This window comes from Syngnathus floridae, chromosome 22 (genome assembly GCF_059516105.1).
Source record: "Syngnathus floridae isolate MCC-2025c chromosome 22, RoL_Sflo_1.0, whole genome shotgun sequence".
Taxonomy (NCBI): Eukaryota; Metazoa; Chordata; class Actinopteri; order Syngnathiformes; family Syngnathidae; genus Syngnathus; species Syngnathus floridae.
Window position 1 is genome coordinate 5,271,200 of NC_142434.1, and position 20,294 is coordinate 5,291,493.

The 20,294-nt window shown below is 42.7% G+C and overlaps 1 protein-coding gene and 1 long non-coding RNA gene across 4 annotated transcripts; one reads left to right on the forward strand and one right to left on the reverse strand.

Moving 5' to 3' along the window:
- Positions 1 to 105: 105 nt before the first annotated feature.
- LOC148379406 (uncharacterized) lies at positions 106 to 20,053 on the reverse strand. The gene is made up of 13 exons (XR_015855360.1): positions 20,002 to 20,053; positions 19,719 to 19,881; positions 18,801 to 19,047; positions 16,202 to 17,703; positions 14,352 to 14,510; positions 13,856 to 13,993; positions 6,807 to 7,015; positions 5,793 to 6,124; positions 5,150 to 5,381; positions 4,773 to 4,917; positions 4,416 to 4,533; positions 1,697 to 4,340; positions 106 to 1,105 (listed from the first exon to the last, which is right to left on the reverse strand). It is a non-coding gene; the product is annotated as an uncharacterized LOC148379406 (long non-coding RNA).
- Positions 2,689 to 10,845, forward strand: nrf1 (nuclear respiratory factor 1). 3 transcript variants are annotated; one of them, XM_088366841.1, is made up of 11 exons: positions 2,689 to 2,878; positions 4,221 to 4,320; positions 4,402 to 4,546; positions 4,798 to 4,912; positions 4,979 to 5,105; positions 5,188 to 5,328; positions 6,877 to 7,035; positions 7,179 to 7,490; positions 7,556 to 7,713; positions 8,425 to 8,546; positions 10,147 to 10,845. In XM_088366841.1, exons 2-11 carry the CDS (start codon positions 4,264 to 4,266, stop codon positions 10,305 to 10,307), a joined length of 1,497 nt encoding a protein of 498 aa, XP_088222967.1. In that variant the 5' UTR covers positions 2,689 to 2,878; positions 4,221 to 4,263; the 3' UTR covers positions 10,308 to 10,845. The 3 variants fall into 3 exon arrangements, with proteins under 3 accessions (XP_088222967.1, XP_088222968.1, XP_088222966.1); XM_088366842.1 differs by lacking the exon at positions 2,689 to 2,878 and having other exon boundaries at positions 2,887 to 4,320; XM_088366840.1 differs by lacking the exon at positions 2,689 to 2,878 and having other exon boundaries at positions 4,249 to 4,332.
- Positions 20,054 to 20,294: the final 241 nt, after the last annotated feature.

Below are 20,294 nucleotides of genomic sequence, written 5' to 3' on the forward strand. Positions count from 1 at the left end.
TAGCCAGAAGACGGCGACATTGAATCGTAATCTTGTATTGAGACGCGACTGTCCTTTAACGTTCCCATTCTAAGATTAAAACACAAAGTAGGAGAGCAAAAAATAAACACTTTGTAACAGATGTTTATTTAGACAATCAAATGCATGCCAAAAATTGTGTTATCAGCAGCCATACAGTCACATTCAGCATTCAAACATAAATTTGAATTAGGATACACCAAAGGTCTTTTAATTTCTTTTTTTTTTTTGGAGGGGGGGGGGCTTGTCCAGCTCATCAACATCATTTGAAGGTAAGTGTCACATAAAAAAAAATAATTAAAAGACAACAAATAAATAGAAAAGTACAGAAGTAAGAACATGCACATACTGTGTGCAACATTTACATTCAATATTTTATCTGTGACTAACTGGCATTTTTCTGCTGCATTTGTTAGAAATTCACAGCTCGAACACATTTTTATAGTTTGTGTGTGTGCGTGTGTGCGTGTGTGTGTCAGACATGTTATTAAATGTTGCATGTTGATAACAAATTTTTCATACATTCATTCAGCCTTACTATTCTATTTATCCTTATTTTCTTGCCTTATAACACATTTTGTACTTTTGTCCTGAAAATGAAGTTGGTCATACATGGGCTCCGCCGCCACCCAAGCCGTCAGCCTCATCTGAAGAAAGTGAAAAAGTGTTGTTTTTTTTCCCACACACAGATCTTGATGCTTAAGGTCCAAGCACTTGGAAAGTGGTTCTCAGTTCCTGATGTCCTCCAGTCTAGTAGTACTATTAAGACACAAACGTGCAACATTTTACAACATGCTTCACGGTAAAGGGAAATGTGCTTTCGGGAGTTTGCAAACATATTTTTTAAGGTTGTGTTAAACTTATAATCATATTAATATCTAGTATTGGAGTGCTCGTGTGGATTGGTGGGTGGCGAAGAATGTGCAGGCAAACTGCATGAACTTGTTTTCTTCGAAGTGTTGTGGAATAGGCCCGGATAGGGAGTACCGGACGAGAACACCTCAAGGTCGGTGAGGAACGAGAACAACAGCACGTCTATGTGGCCGGGCTTCGAGGGGAAAACCCAACCGCCTGACCTCAGCAACACCTGGACGGGGAGGAGATGGCCATCGACCAATCATCTCACAATATTTTGCATGCTTTAATATTCATATTGTGTTTCTTTAAAACTGGGCAACCCGGAAGAATGTGTCATCTTTTGGTGGTCACAAAAACGCACGAGTTTTAGTGTGAGGGACCCGGGACCCAGGCCTGTATTAGTGCGCTTTGTCAGGAATAAACAATTGGTAAATTTGGTCTGATTGATCTACTGGTCTTCTCTCTGACAGAAAGAACTCGCAAAATTGTTAGGTGCGCCAGTGTGTGGATTAGGACATAGCAATTTATGTGTTAAGTGTTGATCGCAATTTGGAGTCAGATCAATAACTAGAATCCGTAACCTAACAACGGTCATTTATTTCAAACATGCTTTTTTTTTTTTTTTTAATGACAATTCACCAAATGACTCAATGTTAAGAATTACTTAACGTCACACTATCATGATAAAACAACCAACAAAACAGGAGTGCGTCACTTATGGATCCAAGCAACTTTTGGTCTTCAATTTTGTTTGTGAAAACACGGAACACACCAAAAATATTCTCACTAATACCATGAATAAATTGTGAACCATTATTACCTTTGATTGCTGACTTCGTGCTCGTCCACAAAAAAACAAACCAAAGTTGTTTAGTTGAGTTGTTCAGACTCAATTGTTGAAATACAAACAAGCTAGCGTTAATTTATTTCCAAGAAGTCGGCTAAAGTTGGCATAATTTTGTGGTAACTTTTTAACAAAATTTCCCCGTGTTTAGCGGTCGCTAAAAATTGACGTCATCGTGTACAATCCGGAACTCTGCCGTCGCATGAGTGACGCATTAAGAAAGAGGGCGTGGTCTGCTCCTTTTTTGAAACGGTGTCTTCCGGGACAATCGGAAATATTCCAGCCAATAAGAAAACGTGGTGCCCCCTGGCGCTCTATTGCGTCAATTCAGGCGTTTTTCCTAAAACTTTAAAAAGTAGCAATAATATCAAAAGCAACAAATATGTTCAATGTTTAATACTGATACTATGTAATATAAATAAAATGTGCAAAAATGTTCATTTTTATCACAACGGTCCATCTCATTAAAATTGTTAGATTTTTTTTAAATCACTTTTTTAAACAGTTGAAAACTATGCATTCAAAGATTTTTATTTTCTTAGATTAACTAAATCAACCACGAATACAATACACTACAATTGAAATACGAATGGATTGTTTTTATTTTTTTAAACAAATGGGCTGACCTATGTCCTTTTCAAAAATGAAAATTGAATTTAATTTGAGGAAAAAAGTTTGCCCACCCCAGCAATAAAAGCCAGGACTATTTTGAAAGTTTAGGGATAATGTTAAAAAAAAAATAGAACATAGAATAGTAACTTGATAGTAGTGGCATTTTGCAGCAGCAGATGATTAAATTTTTTTTTTAAATCGCATTATAAAATAATCAATTTTAACAGCCCCCTACAGTCTAATTATTCAAACTACTCATTGCAAATTAATACGATGTAGGGTTGGCTAAATGACGTAATGAATCTCAACCTAACATTTGCCATGTATTTTCATTATTTATTGTGTGGTCTGCATCGCGGGTGGGGGCAGCACTTGAATGCATCACCAGTGCCACTCACTCACACACGACTGCCGCCACTGCTGTTGAGAGCGTGTGCGTGTTGTGTCTATGTGTGTGTATGTGTGTGTACTGTGTGTGTCGTCCATTGTTGCTCGGCTCCATCCCAGCTGTACGGCGCAGGCCCGAAGTAGCGCAGCCGCTCTGAGGTAAGTACCCTACCGCGCAATCTCCATCTATTTCAACCCCGGCGCAGCCGCATCGCGAACCCGGCAGCATTGAGGGCGACCGATGTTCTCGTCGGGATGTTGACAGCCGCTGTGACCGTGCAAGCTGCGCGGATCGTTTTTTCACTGTTTTATCATCGGAAGGGGGGAAAAAATATCAAAGACGAGAAGAGCTGTTGTTAGGCGGCAGGCAGGCCGCTGCTAGCTTGTAGCTGCGGTTTTAGGCAATGTTATTGCGCGGGATGGATGCTAAACTCGCTCTCGTGCTACGACGGCCTTCGTTGCGTTCCCACCGATCACACATGTGGTCGTGCTTGTGGAATAACAGTGTTATTACGACGCGCGGTGTTTGCATTTCTTTACATGTGCAAAAGTGTGCAACGCCAAGTGGTTAGCACGCTAGCCGGCAAGCTAAATGTAGGACAGTGCTAGCGTGCTTAGCTTAGCACGACGGAGGAGTGATTTTAACCGGCAAATCGACGTGACCGATTGTTAGTTGCATTCAGTGCACTAATTCAGTATTTTTTATGAAAGCCAACGTTAGCCTGCTATGTGTTAAGTTTGTTTTAAATCTTAATTTAGCCTGCTTGGCTCCAATAATGCAAGACCAAAACATTAGGGACACCTCATGAGAAAAGCTATAACAGTGTAAAAAGTCTTATGATGAGCTACTCATCTTCTCGTGTTGTAAAATCAGTTTCTAATAATCGACCCTATTCAGAAGCATGCCAAGGGCAATGTTGTGCACTCCATGTTGTAATTGTAAGCTTAAATTTGTTTTCACTGTTCAATGTAATAAATGTTCACAATGATTTCATGCACCTTGAAGTGTGTCAATAAATATCCAGTACTGGTGTCATGTGCATGGTGACATGTGGGAGAAAGAATCCTCACATCTCGAAAAACATCCCTTTCTAGGAAAACAACAACACTTGTTTGATGACCCAATAGCTTTGTCAAAGTGCAAGCTATTTTTTGAACACTGCTAAATAACAAACACAATGACCGACCCATAGTATCAATTTGGCACATGCAAATCTCTGGAATATAAAATGCCTTTAGTTTAAGGCTGTAAAAGTGCTTCTCAAAAAATTACTATCTGCTCTTCTCCATTTTGTAAAGTAACCATAGCGAGTGACGCTAACTGCCGAAGCTGGTTGCAAACGTTTATTTCAAGACAGCATTCAAGTAATATATCATCTTTACCTTGAATTTGTGATTGGTGATCCTCTTGTATACATGGTTTCATACTGGAAGTGTCGAGTCCAATGTAGAAGATGTTACTTGTTGGTTCATCTATTAACCTTGCCCTTTCCATCATCAGCCATTGTAACCTGGACCCACCTGTGTAGACGAAGGCGTCAGTCATGGAGGATCACTCCGTTCACCCGCCGGAACAGATGACCACCATCGAGGCCAGCGCCGTCAGTCAGCAGGTTTTCCACTTGAAAAAGAAAGACCAAGAAGTCGGACAGGTTCAATATCTCGAGTTGGATGTACGACAGGTGCACGTGACCACCTTCACCGACGCGTCCATGATGAGCGCCGACGAGGATTCCACCTCCTCGCCGGACGACGATCCCTATGACGACACGGACATCCTCAACTCGGCCGGCAACGATGAGGTCACCGCCCATCTGGCCGCCGCAGGTTGTAATCGGGATTCGAGAAAAAAATTCCAATTCAAAGATTGAAGAGTTTATCAGCGAGAAAGTGATGACTGGTCCACCTAAAATGAACACTACCAGAAACTGATGTAATGTTTAAAAGTGACCAGCAGGTAGAGCTATTGCATTATCCAATGTCGGCAAACCACTGTTGCGATTTTCTTCCATTCCTCCACTTTCTGTAACTTTCAAACTGTATTTGCGCTTACATTCTTCTCCGCCATTTCCTCCCAGGTCCCGTCGGCATGGCCGCAGCTGCCGCCGTGGCGACGGGAAAGAAAAGGAAGAGGCCCCACATCTTTGAATCCAATCCATCTATCCGTAAAAGGCAGCAGACGCGTCTCCTCAGGTTAGCTGTTAAAAATATAAAGAGTGACATGAGTGTTGAGGAACTAAGTGTGAGATTTGCTAACAGGAAGCTGAGGGCCACCTTAGACGAGTACACCACACGTGTAGGCCAGCAGGCCATCGTGCTCTGCATGTCCCCCAACAAACCCAACCCGGTCTTCAAAGTCTTTGGTGCTGCTCCGTTAGAGAATGTGGTGAGTGCACAATTCATCTCGCGCCCCAAAAACAGTTGGCTTGCCTTGCGTGATCACGACGTCTGTTTTCGGTGTCGTCCAGGTGAGGAAATACAAGGGCATGATGCTGGAAGACCTGGAGAGTGCCCTGGCCGAACACGCCCCCGCTGGAGGGGAGCTGGCGTCGGAGCTGCCCCCCCTCACCATTGACGGCATCCCCGTCTCTGTAGACAAGATGACCCAGGTGGGGCGCCGCTCGCGTATGACCCGGTCATGCCACGTGTATAGAACACGAATCTAAAAAGACAGACCAAAACATAAAAGAAGCTCCAATGGAATGAGTGCATATGGCATGGTGGGCAAATCCGTGATTAGCAAAAATCTGCAGCATATAATTGACACGTATTGATATGCACAATTCTTTTAAAATTAATTTATTTTATATAAAAATCAACAAAATTCTTCAAAACCACTCATGGTATAAATAATCTAAATGTATATTTATATATATTCATTTATATTTTAAAAATACTCAAAAATCTGCAATAGATTCCAGCACGAGCCTGCAGAGGGCGCTATTTGGCAACATCACAGACCTCCATTCCAATTCCATTTGTTTTTTTTAGCCAGCCCTTTTCTCAAAGTATCATTACTCGTTGTTAAACACCTTTATGAGCACGAGCTAGGTTCAGCCAGGTGAACAGTCACCTACTGCGTTAATTTCAACCACCCTCTCGTGGGAGCCCGTCTTGTTTACGCGCCACTCCCAGGGCAGCTGATGTTTCCTCCGATCCGTTGCCAGTGCGGCGCCCCCTCCGGGACCGTCTTGGTGTGTTTTTCTGTCAGAAGGATGAGATTAGCTGCACTAGCCTTAAAGGTTTTAGTGGCACATTTTGTAGCAGGTGAGGCTGAACCTTTAATTACACCCCCAAATGGACTCTGTAGCGTTTGTAGAAGGTTTCAGAAATGAGGAGGATTAACATGACACCGGGCCACTTAACTCAGTCGCCACTGCAATCAGGCCATCTTGACACTTGCTGCTATCAAGCCACCAACAAAATGGAGGAAAAGAAAGAGTCGGTTGATAACGCTTGGGGGATTTAATACGGACGCGACCAAATTTAGCCGGTGATGTCACGGCAAGCAGACGCTGCAGCGATATAATCTCCCAGCGGTGATGCTCCCATATTACCAGGACGCCGAGGACGTTGGCACTAAACCGCATCCCGCCCCCACCCCGACCTGCCAAGCTAGGGAAGTGATGACGTGACGACGGATGGCTTAGCGGCGCCAACAAGCGCATTCGTAGGCTCAACAATGCAATCTGGACATGAAGGATGACTTTCTGTAAGACGTCCTCCGTGAGCCTAAGATTCATGAGCAAAATCTGGATCTACGTCTCTATTCGGTCCTCGTTAGAATACTCCGATACTACAACACCCGATACATTCAACCAGGCCTTCATATTAATCATTCTGTTGTCACTAAGTGTCCAAATGAAATAAATTTAGCAAAGACTTAACAGTAATTGGCTACTTGGCAAAATTAACGTTCACAGCCTTCAACTGGATTCTATTTTAGTAGTCACCAAGGTCTGACTGACACATCAGCCTGGTGCCACATTCATAGATTAGTCTGTGGCTCGTTCCCCTTTTGAGAGAGCGTGTTGCTATTTTCAAGCCGTAACCACGCCGGTATGTTTCTGATCAATACTCGCCTCACTTTTTGTTTTTGCTCTTCAAGGGCGCGTCCGTGTCGCCCTCACTCATCCCGTTCTTCTCCTGTGCTGCAGGCCCAGCTACGAGCCTTCATCCCGGAGATGCTGAAGTATTCGACGGGCCGAGGCAAGCCCGGCTGGGGTAAGGAGAGCTGCAAGCCCGTGTGGTGGCCCGAAGACATCCCCTGGGCCAACGTTCGCAGCGATGTCCGCTCTGAGGACCAGAAACAGAGGGTGAGAAAGGTCGTCGTCATGCGACAAAGTGATTCCGATGAATAATCATATTGAATTCACGATTATTCACTGATTAGACAATTAAATTTTAATTGATTGACCAGTACTGGAGTCTAAACTTTAGGTTTTTGTTTCCCCTGAAGGTGTCCTGGACGCAGGCACTACGAACCATCGTAAAAAATTGCTATAAGCAGCACGGCCGAGAGGATCTTCTGTACGCCTTTGAGGAACAGCAGATCACCACCACCACGACGCAGCACCACCTGGCGGCCGCGCAGAGCATCGCCCACCTGGTGCCCTCGCAGACGGTGGTGCAGACCATCAACAACCCCGACGGCACCGTGTCGCTCATCCAAGTGGGAACGGGACACACGGTGGCCACGTTGGCCGACGCATCGGAACTACCCGGCGTGACAGTGGCGCAGGTTAACTATTCCACGGTGGCGGACGGCGAGGTAAGCGAAACCGCCCCGGGCCGAATTTGACACGCCGACAAATTCTAATGAAAACGACCGGCTAGGTGGAGCAAAACTGGGCAACCCTCCAGAGCGGCGAGATGACAATACAAACCACGCAGGCGTCGGAGGCTACGCAAGCGGTGGCGTCGCTAGCGGAAGCCGCCGTCGCCGCCAGTCACGAGATGCAGCAGGGAGCCACCGTCACCATGGCGATCAACAGGTAAAAAAAGTGACCAGTTAAGATGTGTTTTACTGCCCCCAGGTGGCCAAGGTACACACACCACATGGAGCAGCACAATGTCTATTGAATTGAAACAAAAACATGGCTAACATTTCTTTACTTTCTATTTAATTATGTCATTACAACATGTAAATCATTTCAGAGATTTTTTGTGTTTGGGTACGTCGTTAACCTAAGATGCTGGCATGTCAGCAGGTTTCCTGGTGTCAAGGTGACAATGTCACAAGTGGCTTTGTCCCGGTGGGGCTTGTTACCTGCACCCACCTGAGTCTTCGCACCCACCCCATCTACCTACTCTATCCTGCGGAACATTTTGTTTTCATACTTTAATTTTTCCCAGCGCGCAAAACGTCTTCATCAGTTCATAACCTCAACCGGCTCGTACCAATTTTGCCCGGCCGTGATCTGGTTAATGAAACAGCTTTGTTAGACGCCGCTGCACCTGCCACCTTTGGAGAGCTGTGACAGATTCTCCCTAAGTCCAGACTGACAAAGCCTCTTAGACTCCTGCCCCCACCCCCATTCCCCCTTATACACACACACACACATACACATTTGCCAAATAACCCCCACCAGACAGCATGTACCTCCAATTCTGCACATGTAAGCCTTATGTGTGCTTATTCCACATTGACTGATTAAAATCCTACAGCAATTTTTAACACACTCGTTGTGTGTTTTTGTGTGTAGCGAGGCGGCGGCCCACGCCGTGGCGACGCTGGCGGAAGCCACGCTTCAAGGCGGGGGCCAGATCGTACTGGCCGAGACGGCGGCCGCTGTTGGGGCGCTAGCAGGCGTGCAGGACGCAACAGGTATTTTTGTTTTTCAAGTTCACTCATTCATTTTTAGCTGGTTTTGCTTGGGTGTGGGACAGCACACCTCCACACCAATAGGTGGTGGTCATCGAGAAAAAAAAACACCGATATACAATAGATACATTCCAGACCCAAATCCCTCCACACACACTTTAAACAAGTCAAGTTAGCTTAATGCTAACATGTGATGCAAAACCACATAGACAGGCTAAAAAAAAAGTAGCATAGATTCCGGTGATTACAAACAAACTTCAAACATACATAAAGAGCATACAACAATACTTAGAGGTGCTTAAAATAAATTTTAATATTAAGTGGTAATGCATTAATTTATTAAAATTTCAGCCCCGCTCTTACGTGGCAGCCAATTAGCGTGGCAAAGATTTAAGCTTCCTTCCGCGGGTTCCTCCGAGGCTAATCTACTCCGTGCCGATGTGACAGATGGTGCCTGTTGGGCACACAACTTGTTGCGTTCCTCAATGTCTTTTTTTTAATGCTGCGTGACATCTATCAGTGCAGTGGGAGTTCACCAGTACAAATTTGTCATAACAGTAAAATTGCCGCGATTTTTTGTTGTTTTTGTAGTTTTAGTACTGATACACCTCTATATAAATTAAACGAGGCTTCTAAAGCATAAAGAATATACCATAACTATTTTTAACAGGCAAAAATATTTCTGAAGCTGGACTGGGGTTTTTCTAGCCGCAACCACGAGGCGCTCTAAAGTTTCAACCATGCTCGAAAAATCAGGAATATTGAAATGTTAAAAAAAACTGTTTAAAATGTAAAGCACATTTAGAAACACAATGTATTCATCTCGCTGGGTGTTTAAGTAATATAATAGATTTTTATATTTCAATGGCCAATTAATCAATATGACAAATGAGCTTTCAATGCTTAAGTCAGTCAATCAAAGTAAAGTTCCCTCGAGGGCTGGTCCGACCCGCCCCCCCCCTCGATCCCTTCTAAAGAGCTTTGATCCACTCCATTACGAGTCCATGTCTTATCACGAGGACCAGCTGTCAATCCGCACTTACATGTAAACTTTAGTGTTTATTTTGAAGCTCGTCTACGACTCGCCGTCTGATTTGAGAGAATAAGTCACTTTTCGTTTCAAAGAGATTGCTTGCTAATAGAGCCGCACCGGTCGCTGCTTCTGCCCGCTATTGACCTTAGCGAGCTAATCACTGGAGTGGAGGACGCCGTTTGAAGTGCGCCGCTCGCTGATTGGGGCACGCACCCACGCGCTCGTGCGGCCTTTTTAACGTCTTAGCGACCACGTCGTGGAGTGGGCTCGACAACGGGCCGAGTTGAACACCATAAGCCCTTCTCCACTCTGTCACCGGCGAGTGGGCTTAGCCAGAGTGGGTCCGACAATTAGCCCTCGGGATTTGAGCTTTTTTAACTTGGGGGAAAAACAATTGCGGACGACGGTGCGCGCGGGTTTTGGCTTGATGACACCGACAGATTGGAGGGTGGAGCGAGAGGCCACGTGACTGCGGCGGTAATCCCTGCGGGGGCTCACAGCTGTGTTGGGGGAGAACGTCAATCGCGCCATTGTTCCGAATAAATTCTGGAATATTTTCCCTGCTTCTAGGTCTGGTCCAGATTCCAGTCAGCATGTACCAGACGGTGGTGACCAGCCTGGCGCAAGGCAACAGGCCCGTGCAGGTGGCCATGGCGCCGGTAGCCACACGCATAGACAGCACCATGACACTGGACGGACAGGCGGTAGAGGTGGTGACGCTGGAGCAATGATCCACCCGGAAGAGAAGCCCTACAATTATCAATTCTGTACAAATCTGTGTCTAAATTCACGTTTGGACGCAAGGGGAGTTTCACGTGACGCATCCTTGTTGTTTACTTTGTAAAGTGTGTTTTTGTTTTGCTTAGGTAATTTATATGCTATTTCAAAAATGCCTGGAAATGAACCAAAAAGGCATCACCGATACCTGCACTCCTTTTTATCAACTCCACTTGACAATGATATATTACTTAAATCACATCACTGTACTCAGGAAGTACATCAGCTATTTTAATTTTTTTTTTTTTTTTTTAAAGGAAGGCTGTAAGGGTTTTCCTAAGCAGACTACTTTCTCACCCCCCCCCCCAGAACTGTGCCATCCTTAATTTCCATCGTCATGTTGTCAAAAAACATTTTGTTGACTATCCGTGTGTAAATTGGCTTTGTCAGGATAGACATTGTAGTATGTTGTACAGATTGCGTAATGACTCTTCACAGGAGGGATTTGTGTTTATGAACAAGGTGAATAAAAGTGACTTGACTTTTGCCATATTTATTGAACCTTCTATAATTTATCACATGCATACCGACAACTATAAAAATTTGTGCGGTTACAGTACGAGTAATTTGCATGGGAAAATGAATGCTAATAGTTCATTTATATGGACTCAATTAATGAAATGTTTAAAATTTAATCTGTCTAAATATACAGCCAGTAGTCATAGAAAGAAAATTATTTAGAAAATAAATTGAAACCACATAATTTTGTGTAAAACCAGCTCTAAATTTTTTGCATTGTTCTTACAAAAAATATTTTTTGAGCAAATAATTGCTGTAATCAGACCTACCACCTCTATCAATAATTTGGTCAGGTGGATCGCAAGCCTTTTGAGTGCACACTAATTTAAGAACTTTTATTCTGTTGCCCTTCTCCTTCCCGTAAAAGCGTTCTAACCTCCACGTTCTCCTATCCCAGCAGCCTCCCTGCCGTGACAGACAGGGCCGTGATTACATCATAAGCCGCCCCAACCTCCTCGGCTTTAAAGCCTGGGATTTGCTCGGACGAGGCCTTCTGTTGCTCACACACACAAGGAGAGAGACGGAGGGGGAGAGAGAGCGAGGTGCACGGGCCTTAATCTATCAGGCATCATCCTACATCCCTCGTCCTCCAGATTAAAACCGTAGGCCGGGTCGCGCTGATGAAACCCGTTTTCCTGCCTCGCTGCTCGTACAAGAGTTTGAGACGCCTTACTGGGCGTGTGTTTTCTTGGAAAAGGCCTCACACCTCCTGGGGCTTCTCCTGCCACTTAGCTAAGTGCAGGAAATCTTTCGACCATCCCGACTTGAATGTCTTTCATTTGTAGCGTTTCTCGTCACTGCAGGTACACTTATGGATAAAAGTGTTCCGGCTTTTGACTCGGGCCTGGATGTCATTTCTAAAAACAAATGCATCCAATATGTGCAGTGAAGGTGCTGCGTGAGGGATTAGCACATCCAAAGGGAAGAAGCTATTGATTGCCGGGGCTGGACGGGTCCTTGTAGTCGGGGAGCTGCGCACGTGGGTGCACTCCAGAGCGGAGCTTTAATCTTCACTAATCGTTTCTTAATACGTGCATCCCAGGCCCTGCACGCAGGCAAGAACACAAGCTGGTGGCCAGACAAGGCTAGGAGAGGAGACATCATCTCCTGCAGCTTCCATATTCTTATGCAATTTACTTCATTTTGGAACAACCAAATTATTTTACGGCAATTCATAATGTTTTTGTGCGTCGAGGTGGACCTGCAAAAGTATTGGGACAAATTACATTGCAGGGTAAAATCCAAAGATATCTATTGTAAAAAAAAAAATATTAACTTGTTTTATAAATAACTTGTGTAGAACAAAAATGGTCTAAAATGATGGAAACCACAAGTCCTTAGTTTTTGTCTTCTGCTGCATTTGTATCATGTCTGAGTGATTCTACTTCAGTGTAGCTCCTTTTGATTCTCATTAGTAATCCATTTTATCTACCTGGAATCATGAGCAGGTGTGTCCCAATACTTTTGTCTGCAGAACAGACTTGGCTGTCCAGACAGTGCGTAACCATAATCTCATTGCACTAATGCCGGTAACGTAGGCGGCACACTGTCTCACCGCCTAGCCTGTGTGGATAAATGTGAGATATGGAGGAAGGAGGAGGGCAAGGGTGGGGCGGGGCGGGGTGGGATTTTGTAGGGGGTGAAAAATGCGGCTGTAACTCGAGCCGCGCGGCCCATCTGGAGTAATAGCCCACAATGCACTTGGATGCAGCGAGGGATACAATGAATCAGTCTTTTTTTTTTTTCTTTTGCAAGTGTTTATTGTACACAATACAATCATCACTGCGTTGCCAACAATCCAAATAATATTAGCCGAATGGGAAGTGGAGCCTATAAAGCTTGGGATTTATACACAGGCAGATAAAGAAGGTTTAATCCGCACATCCCGCAGTCACCTACATTAACAGAGCCTGACCCAGATATATGCGTGTACTATAGGTCCTTCAACTGTTCATGGCGCTGACCACCGTGACAGCTTTGAGAAAGCCACTCTTTTCTTTGGAAAGGAGGCGGAGGGGGTTGAGGAGGGCGGGGAAGGCCGCAATGAAAGGGGAAGGGTAAGATGACACCGTACCCTTGGCCGATTATGCCACAGAGCTAACAGAGGCAAGAAGCAGGGGACCACGCTGCTGTTTGATCACGTTGTACTCGCATGTACTCATTAAAAAGGTTCAATTTCCCATCCTTCGCCTATCTCGTGTAACCATGGAAACCATACGTATGTCACACACTTAGGTGTGTTGCATTGGAGCAGAATTTTGCAGACAAATTGCGTATTTCTCTGACATGAACAAAATATTACAAATTGAAAAATATTGACAATTTCTGTTTTAAAACTCTATATTTTCTAATTCTGATAGTGGTGCCTTCAGACACAATTTGTAACCACCCATGTTCTTAACCCAAAACATGTTTCCCCATTGAAATGATTGGAGGTGTCCTTAATCTGTTCCAATGCCCTCAAAAAACCCAACCCAAATTCTTGTATCATGTTTTACAATTAAAAAATGTACTTTAAAATATTATGCTTTATGAAACATACAGTAATAACAAATAGAATACGAATTAAACAGTTAGTACAACAAAATTCATTGTGAATCATTCAAGCGGGCTTAACTCGGCCACTGGGGGCAGTAAATTACAGTCACAAATACACAAATGAAGACTTTCACCACGACACTAAGTGACTCAGCAAGCTGCAGTAAAGAGTAATTCTACACAGAGGATAAAGAAAATATGCTTAAGAATTAATAATTTGTTCAAATATCTGTTGTTTAAAGGGTTACAATACAATATGCGATTTATATAAACATTTTTTATTTCAAATTGTTTTAAATCCCACCCTAATTGTCAGATTTTTCCTTACATTATTTTGTCAGAGCACACTGAATGTTTTTCGGTACTGTTCCAACTATAATGACAAAATAATGACTTCATTTAACCATCTCAGAGATTCTACTTGAAAAACAAAGTTGTTTTTTACCTTCACTGCTCTTGTGTTGCGCGTTGTGTTCACTGTCCTCCTGGAAAGCGGGGGGCTATGAGGCTGTGGTGTGCAGGGGAAGAACCCAGCGTCACCTCGCCCTTCACCACCAACAGCCACTCACTCATTTGACAGGGACTGGAGGGAGCAACAGCAGGAAGGTTATGGGGGGTGGTCTTGGTTTTCTCTCTTGCAGGTGGAGCTCTCGAGCAATAGTTGGCAAGTCTAGAACCACCGGATCCTTCTAGCTCACCAGTGTGAGTTCTACCATTGCCAAACACCACCAGAAAGCTGCCTGAAGAGGGAATCAGCCTTGTGAGTCCATCAAAATACGTCAAAAGTGTGGCATATCTGTCTTTTCCCATATTGGCACTACACATAATTGCTCAAAGCATATATACAGAAGCAAAAATGTGCTAGTGCCAAAACGGGCACAAGAAGGAAGAGGAGAGATTGGTGCTGTTGTCATGGAGACGCCTTGAGAAGAGATGCCCACCTGAGTACACGGCCAGCCAAAGTGGTTCTTTCTCTGCTCTGTTTATGGCCCTATGGTAATTCACTGATAGTCAGCTCTCACAGTGAATTCTACCAGTGCCATACACAGAACAGGAGTCAATGTCAAGACCGCTGGGAGGAGGCCTGGACTGCCGCAAACCTGGAGAGAAGAGAGGAACACATGATGGGCAGAATCAGCAAAGTCAGAGGGCACCATTTTGGACTAGCAGATGACAGAAGGCCTTCACATTTGATTTCATAAACAGTATTGTTAAATCTTTTCAAATCTTAATATTTAGCTAAACTGAGTACAGTATTTTAATGAAAATTATTTGAAAGAGCATATCTTGAATGACACTGATCAAATCGTTAGCCGAATAGCTAGCGGATGCTTTCGGAAAATGAGAAATTCAAGTTTTAGCAAGCACATTGGTAGTTTTAAGTTTAACAGGGATTTGGGTAATTCTGCTACGGAGCTGACAAATTGTTAAAAATAAAAAGGTAAAAAAGATCAAGAACAAGTCCCCTAGTGGTTACGAGATGTATAGGGACCACGAGCTACGCCCTTCCAGCAACGTTTTTCGTAAAACATTTTATTCGATTGCGTTCCATCGGTCGAATTACCTTCAAGCAATTAAAACGTCATCTACCGACCGAGCCCAGAAAATGGCCACCCTCGCGGTCAACCGAGGACACTGCGGCAAGTCCATGGCAAAAAAAAAATGGCGAATGCGCATTGGACTAGGGTTGCCATTTTCTGCTACGCAAGACCTGCAAGTGATGTTGCTCTCCTGACTTGAGGATGCCGTTGCCGGGGTCCCAGACGCCCTAGACGCCCCACCCTTTTGCGCGGCGGCCATTATCTGGCTCACCCTGGGCCCACTCCATTGATCCCGGGCCATCCAAACTGCGTGCTAAGTGATTCCTCAGACGCCCCAAATGGCTCCCATCGCCATTTCCTGGACTCAATCAATAGCACTAAAAAGGAGACACAGAGAAGAACCACTGGTCCTGTTTGGCTATTTCTTAATGATCTTTAAATTTGTTTGGGATGGGGTATATATTGCAAAAAAATCGAGTTGGCATATTTCTATGACGTAATCTCCAAAGGTTGGTTGCCTTTAATTTAATTAGAAATATAAAACCCATTTTCAAATATTTGTTTTTCCTACATGACAAACTGAACAAGTTAATACACAAATGGTATCTCTCACTCGTTAATTTGCCACTTTTTTTTTTTTTTTCGTGTCAACCTTAATTGAAGGTGCTCCAAAGCCCCTTCTTCGCTTAATCGCATTTGTCCCCCAGAACACACCAATGCTTATTTCTGGAGGATTTATAGCTCGTGTCATGCAACATTTGTCTTAAAGTAGAAACTTGGAAGAAAACACAAAGGGTGGGGCTTTAAATCGTTCTTTCTTTCTTATTTCCGACGCATTCAAGTTTACTTTGCGACGAAATAGATGCCATTGATTAAATGATTTTTAAATGAACTAACCATTTATATTGTGCATACGTACAAACGACATGAGCGTTAATGGCAGTGCTCCGGTGCAGGTGCAAAAACAGGTGCAACGCAATTGATTTTAATTTTTCGTTTTGTCAAAGATAAGAAATAGCGACAAAATAACAACAAAGCATCCACAATTTGATTTATAACTACATCATTGCGATGACAACCATTTTTGTCAACTTTTAAGACTCTTTAAAATTTTGTATTTCAAGAAATTCAACGTCGTATTTTTTTTTTTTTTAAATTTTCGGCCTTTTTTACAGATATACAAATAAATGTAATAATAAAAAACAGACAACACCGGTGAAATTAAGATAAATACAAAATATAGTTCATACCTTATTGCGACTCCATAACGTGGTGCGTCATCAGGTGGCCGCCAATTCGAGTGGTTTTAATCTGGTATTAGTGTACTTTTCGTTTAATTAATTTTAAAAAATGGATGAGTGTCTGCCGTGCGTGTTCGCTAGCGGTAGCGCACAATTCCAATGAGACAAAAGAAGAATCCGAGCGGCGTCGTCAACTTCCTGAGTATCAAATGTCAATTGGAGTCTCACTCCAGCTCCCCTCTCTCTCTTTCTCTCCCTCCGCCTCGCGACCTCCTCCTTCTTCTCCACCCGCCCCTCTACCTGTCGTGCACCTTTTTTTAAAATGCGCCTGCGCACAAAACGGAGCTAACCACTGTTGTTTAACCCCCACATTGAAAGTGATGAATATTTGTTTAGCGGAACGCGTTTGACACCATTTAGCCAGCCCCTCCTGCTTTGAGGATTAAACGGATATCGTGGCATTTTCTTATTTAGAACACCCCCATTAATTTATTCGATTGGTTTGTCCCAACTACAGATTTACGGCACCTCACCTATTTCGTTAATATACATTTTTGTAATTTTAGGATTTGTTCGGCCCAATTACACCGATTAAAGGCCACTTTATTACGGACATATTCTAATGGTATTCAATACAAGAGCTATGTCAAAAATTAAAGTGTATTATAAGTCATTTTTTTTATGAGTAAGATAATTTTTTTAGCACCGTTTGATATCACAGACTCTAATTAGATTCTATAAAATGAATACAAACTACCTGTTTAAAATTGCTGCTTCCTCAAGAAAAAAAAAATAAACATACAACACAGTATGTAATATCAGCGGTCACTAAGTGCATGACTCCCTTATTTAGGATATTGTGAGCCTGTTCTAAAAAAAATAATAAAAGCTCACCAGTGAGCTCCATCTATTTTTGTGTGTGTTGATATTTTTTTTTAATCACACTAGTATTTCTGTAAATTTGCAAAAGACAGTATATATAGTTTAAAAAAGTCAAATATTTCTTCAAGGTTGCATGGCCAAAGCATCGTGGAGCTCAATGCTGATCAGAGGCCTTAAAGGAGGCCTGTAGGCCCTTTGAGTAGCATGCAAGGCCTCCATGCAGTCACTAAGCAAAAATGTTCTAAAAACACGACGCACAATAATAAGCACCCCCTCTCTTGCGTACTCTCTTGATGATTAAACAAACAATTAGGCGAACAGCAGCACATTTGCTACAACAAACTCCACCCTAGTGCCCCTCCTCCCTCAGGTCAGGCTTCGATGCTGCTGAGGCTTCTCGGCCCTGAGATGCTGCAGGATCGAATGACGTCCAGATGGCTAACGGCAGTGTAAAAATGGAAAGATGAAGGAAAGCATACAACCTGGTTGATACGCAGCCTCCTCTTGTTTGCTTCTCCTCCAGTGGAATGGCTCCGATGCAGTGAGGATGCCTCATATATGGAGATGCTCCTCCTCTTCCTCTTCTTCCTCATCCTCCACTTACCTGCTGCTCTTAATTAGTCAGATACCTGCACAGAAGGAAGCAGCGGGAGTTAATGTAATATTCAAAAGATGGTGGAAGCAGGGTTTGGGTTACTGGCGTGGCTGAATAGCGACGCTGACATCCATGCAGGGAGGCAGACACCTGAGCCTCGGATCACCTGTTGGAGGTGGATGAATATTTAACATGCTAGTGTGTGGAACAGGTGATCAGATGATGGAGACACATGACTCCATCATTAAATAATCATGCTAAGCTATCTAATATGATCAAACACAGATAGGCCTCAAGACCCAAAAGAATCCAAAAGATTACATGGAAATGTAGTAGTATATAAAGTTAAATACAACTGAACTGTACGTAATAAATGTACTGTACAAAAAAAAAGGGTGACTAGAGTTTTTATGTTCTATGTATAGTACACATGCTTTGTCAGACAAAATAAATACACAGACAGTAGCAGGCAAAAGTTCGGAAACACCTCAAATTCAAATGCATTAAGAGGTCAGAAAATTCAGGCTTTTTACTCTCGATAATACACAGCTGCCATTCCTGGTCATAAAGCAGCATTCACATCATAGAGCTAACTGAGAAAATACCAAGTTGTGTTATTTGACCAAAAACTGCTTACTTTGAAGAATATAAATTATAAAGCATTTTGTTCTGATTAATATTATTTTATTCAGGAACGATTCAACAAGAAAAAAAAAACTCAATTAATATATATCATCCAATCCACAACAAAGTGGATTCGTGACACATTTTTAATTATTTAATAGTTCATTTTATTAAAAAAAACCTTTTCAAGTAATCACTATTCCAAGTTACCGTTAATACACGACATGATGACTTACACACCAAATTTGATATATTGTACTCAGTCAACGGTTCATCTATTAGTAAAGACTATCTTTGAGCTGATTTGAGGCTGCTAGTAAACTGAGCCCTGATCAAGCCACTGAAGTGACTCAGCACTATTAAAAATGACTCATCAACCAACAAAGCTCGCATCAAACTTGACCCTCTCTCTATTTTAACAATGCGCACATGATCCATTAAAAACGCTTCTGATTGATTCCAACCTGCTGTTGTTGCTGCTGTGGCGCCTGAGGGCATGGCTCATACCTTAAAAGGCCGCTGCCGCCGCTGCAGCAGTAGCATCAGCAGCCAAATGGGTCACATGACCACCACCATGGCGAGGAGGACCAATGGGACGGGTCGGAGCGAGGCTTTAGCATTACGTCATGGCTTTGTCCTGCACTGCGGCGAAAACGCCGAGCTTTAAATATTTCATTGAGCGGGTCAGGTTGCTGCACCTCTGGAGGTCAGAGCATCTCCCTCCTCTTCTTCTCCATGGTTGAGGCAGCCATTTCTGAAAAAATTACGATTCCCGTTTAACATACAAAATGTATGCCCAAGTTTGAAGGAAACATTTCAAAAAGAGTCTGACTGGCATTACCGAATGACTTTTCCTCTAACACTGTTGACTGAGCAGCTAACAAAAAAAAAAAAAATTGAAGCTCTGTGTGACTTGCAGTGCACTTCAAAACACAACTGTAAACATTGCTAAATTCTATTATATCAAAGTTAAGTGTTGGCTTTTAAGTGTTGGTTGGATTTAAAAAAAAAGATTATAGCACAAAGAACTTACTGTGATGATTCAGTGAGTCTGTGTCCCTTGTTTGGGGAATCATACTGTAGTTAGTCTATTTGTACATGCTAAGCGCATTCAGTGAAAAATTAGCAAAAAAAAGCTTGAAATGCTGTGGAATAATTGAGGGAGCATTCAAAGTAGAATGTCTTTATTCATTTCTACTGGATTTCTTTTCAAGGGAAAGGGAAATTAACAATTTGGGGAATAAGGTAAAACATCACTAATATATCCTAAATAAGGTGAATATTATCAAATATAATATCCTACAATATCAACATATCAATTCTATGTAGCTCTTATGTTAGCTAAATTCATGACAAATCAGATTCGACAAAAAAAAAAAAAAACGAGCACAGGAAAAGCAGCAGTAGTAAAGTTATGTTGCCTACCAGAAATGGAGCAGATTGATGCGTGACAGAATACATTTTTTTTTTAGCTTAGAAGGGATTAAAGTGCCTTATGTCACCACATTTCTCCTCCTCCACCCAAACCATTAGTGCTAGTCATTAAGCGCGGCCATGTTGGAGCGTAAAGGACACCAGGAGCCACCTTCTGGCGATGAAGCAAAGTTTAAAATAAAAATACGTGCAACAAAAATACCAGCTATAGAAAATACACAAAGTGTCTGTAAATATTAATTGAATATAGTTACAATGAAAATGATTAGCAAACCTCATTTTCAGGCATTTTAATGGATGCTGCTGATGGATAGTGATTGTCAAGGTCTCACGAAGAAGAGCTTGGTTTGATAGAGCGATGCCGCCACCTTGTGGCCTTGTCTGGTACTTCAGCATCTTTCTAAAGTTCCTGTGAAAATACTATAAAGTGCCTCTTAAAAACGATATAAAAAATGTACAAACAATAAAAATGCTAAATTTGCATAACATATCGTTAACTTAGAAAATACCAACCCCTTTTCAGTCAAGTTTAAAACTACAAATAGGTCAAGAGTCAATGAAAATATT

Excerpts from the sequence above, each read along its gene's own strand:
- nrf1 (XM_088366840.1), top strand. The coding sequence starts at position 4,264 with ATGGAGGATCACTCCGTTCACCCGCCGGAACAGATGACCACCATCGAG. Across the intron at positions 5,329-6,876 it reads CTGTAGACAAGATGACCCAG|GCCCAGCTACGAGCCTTCAT; the intron begins GTGGGGCGCCGC and ends CCTGTGCTGCAG. Across the intron at positions 7,714-8,424 it reads GTCACCATGGCGATCAACAG|CGAGGCGGCGGCCCACGCCG; the intron begins GTAAAAAAAGTG and ends TTTTGTGTGTAG.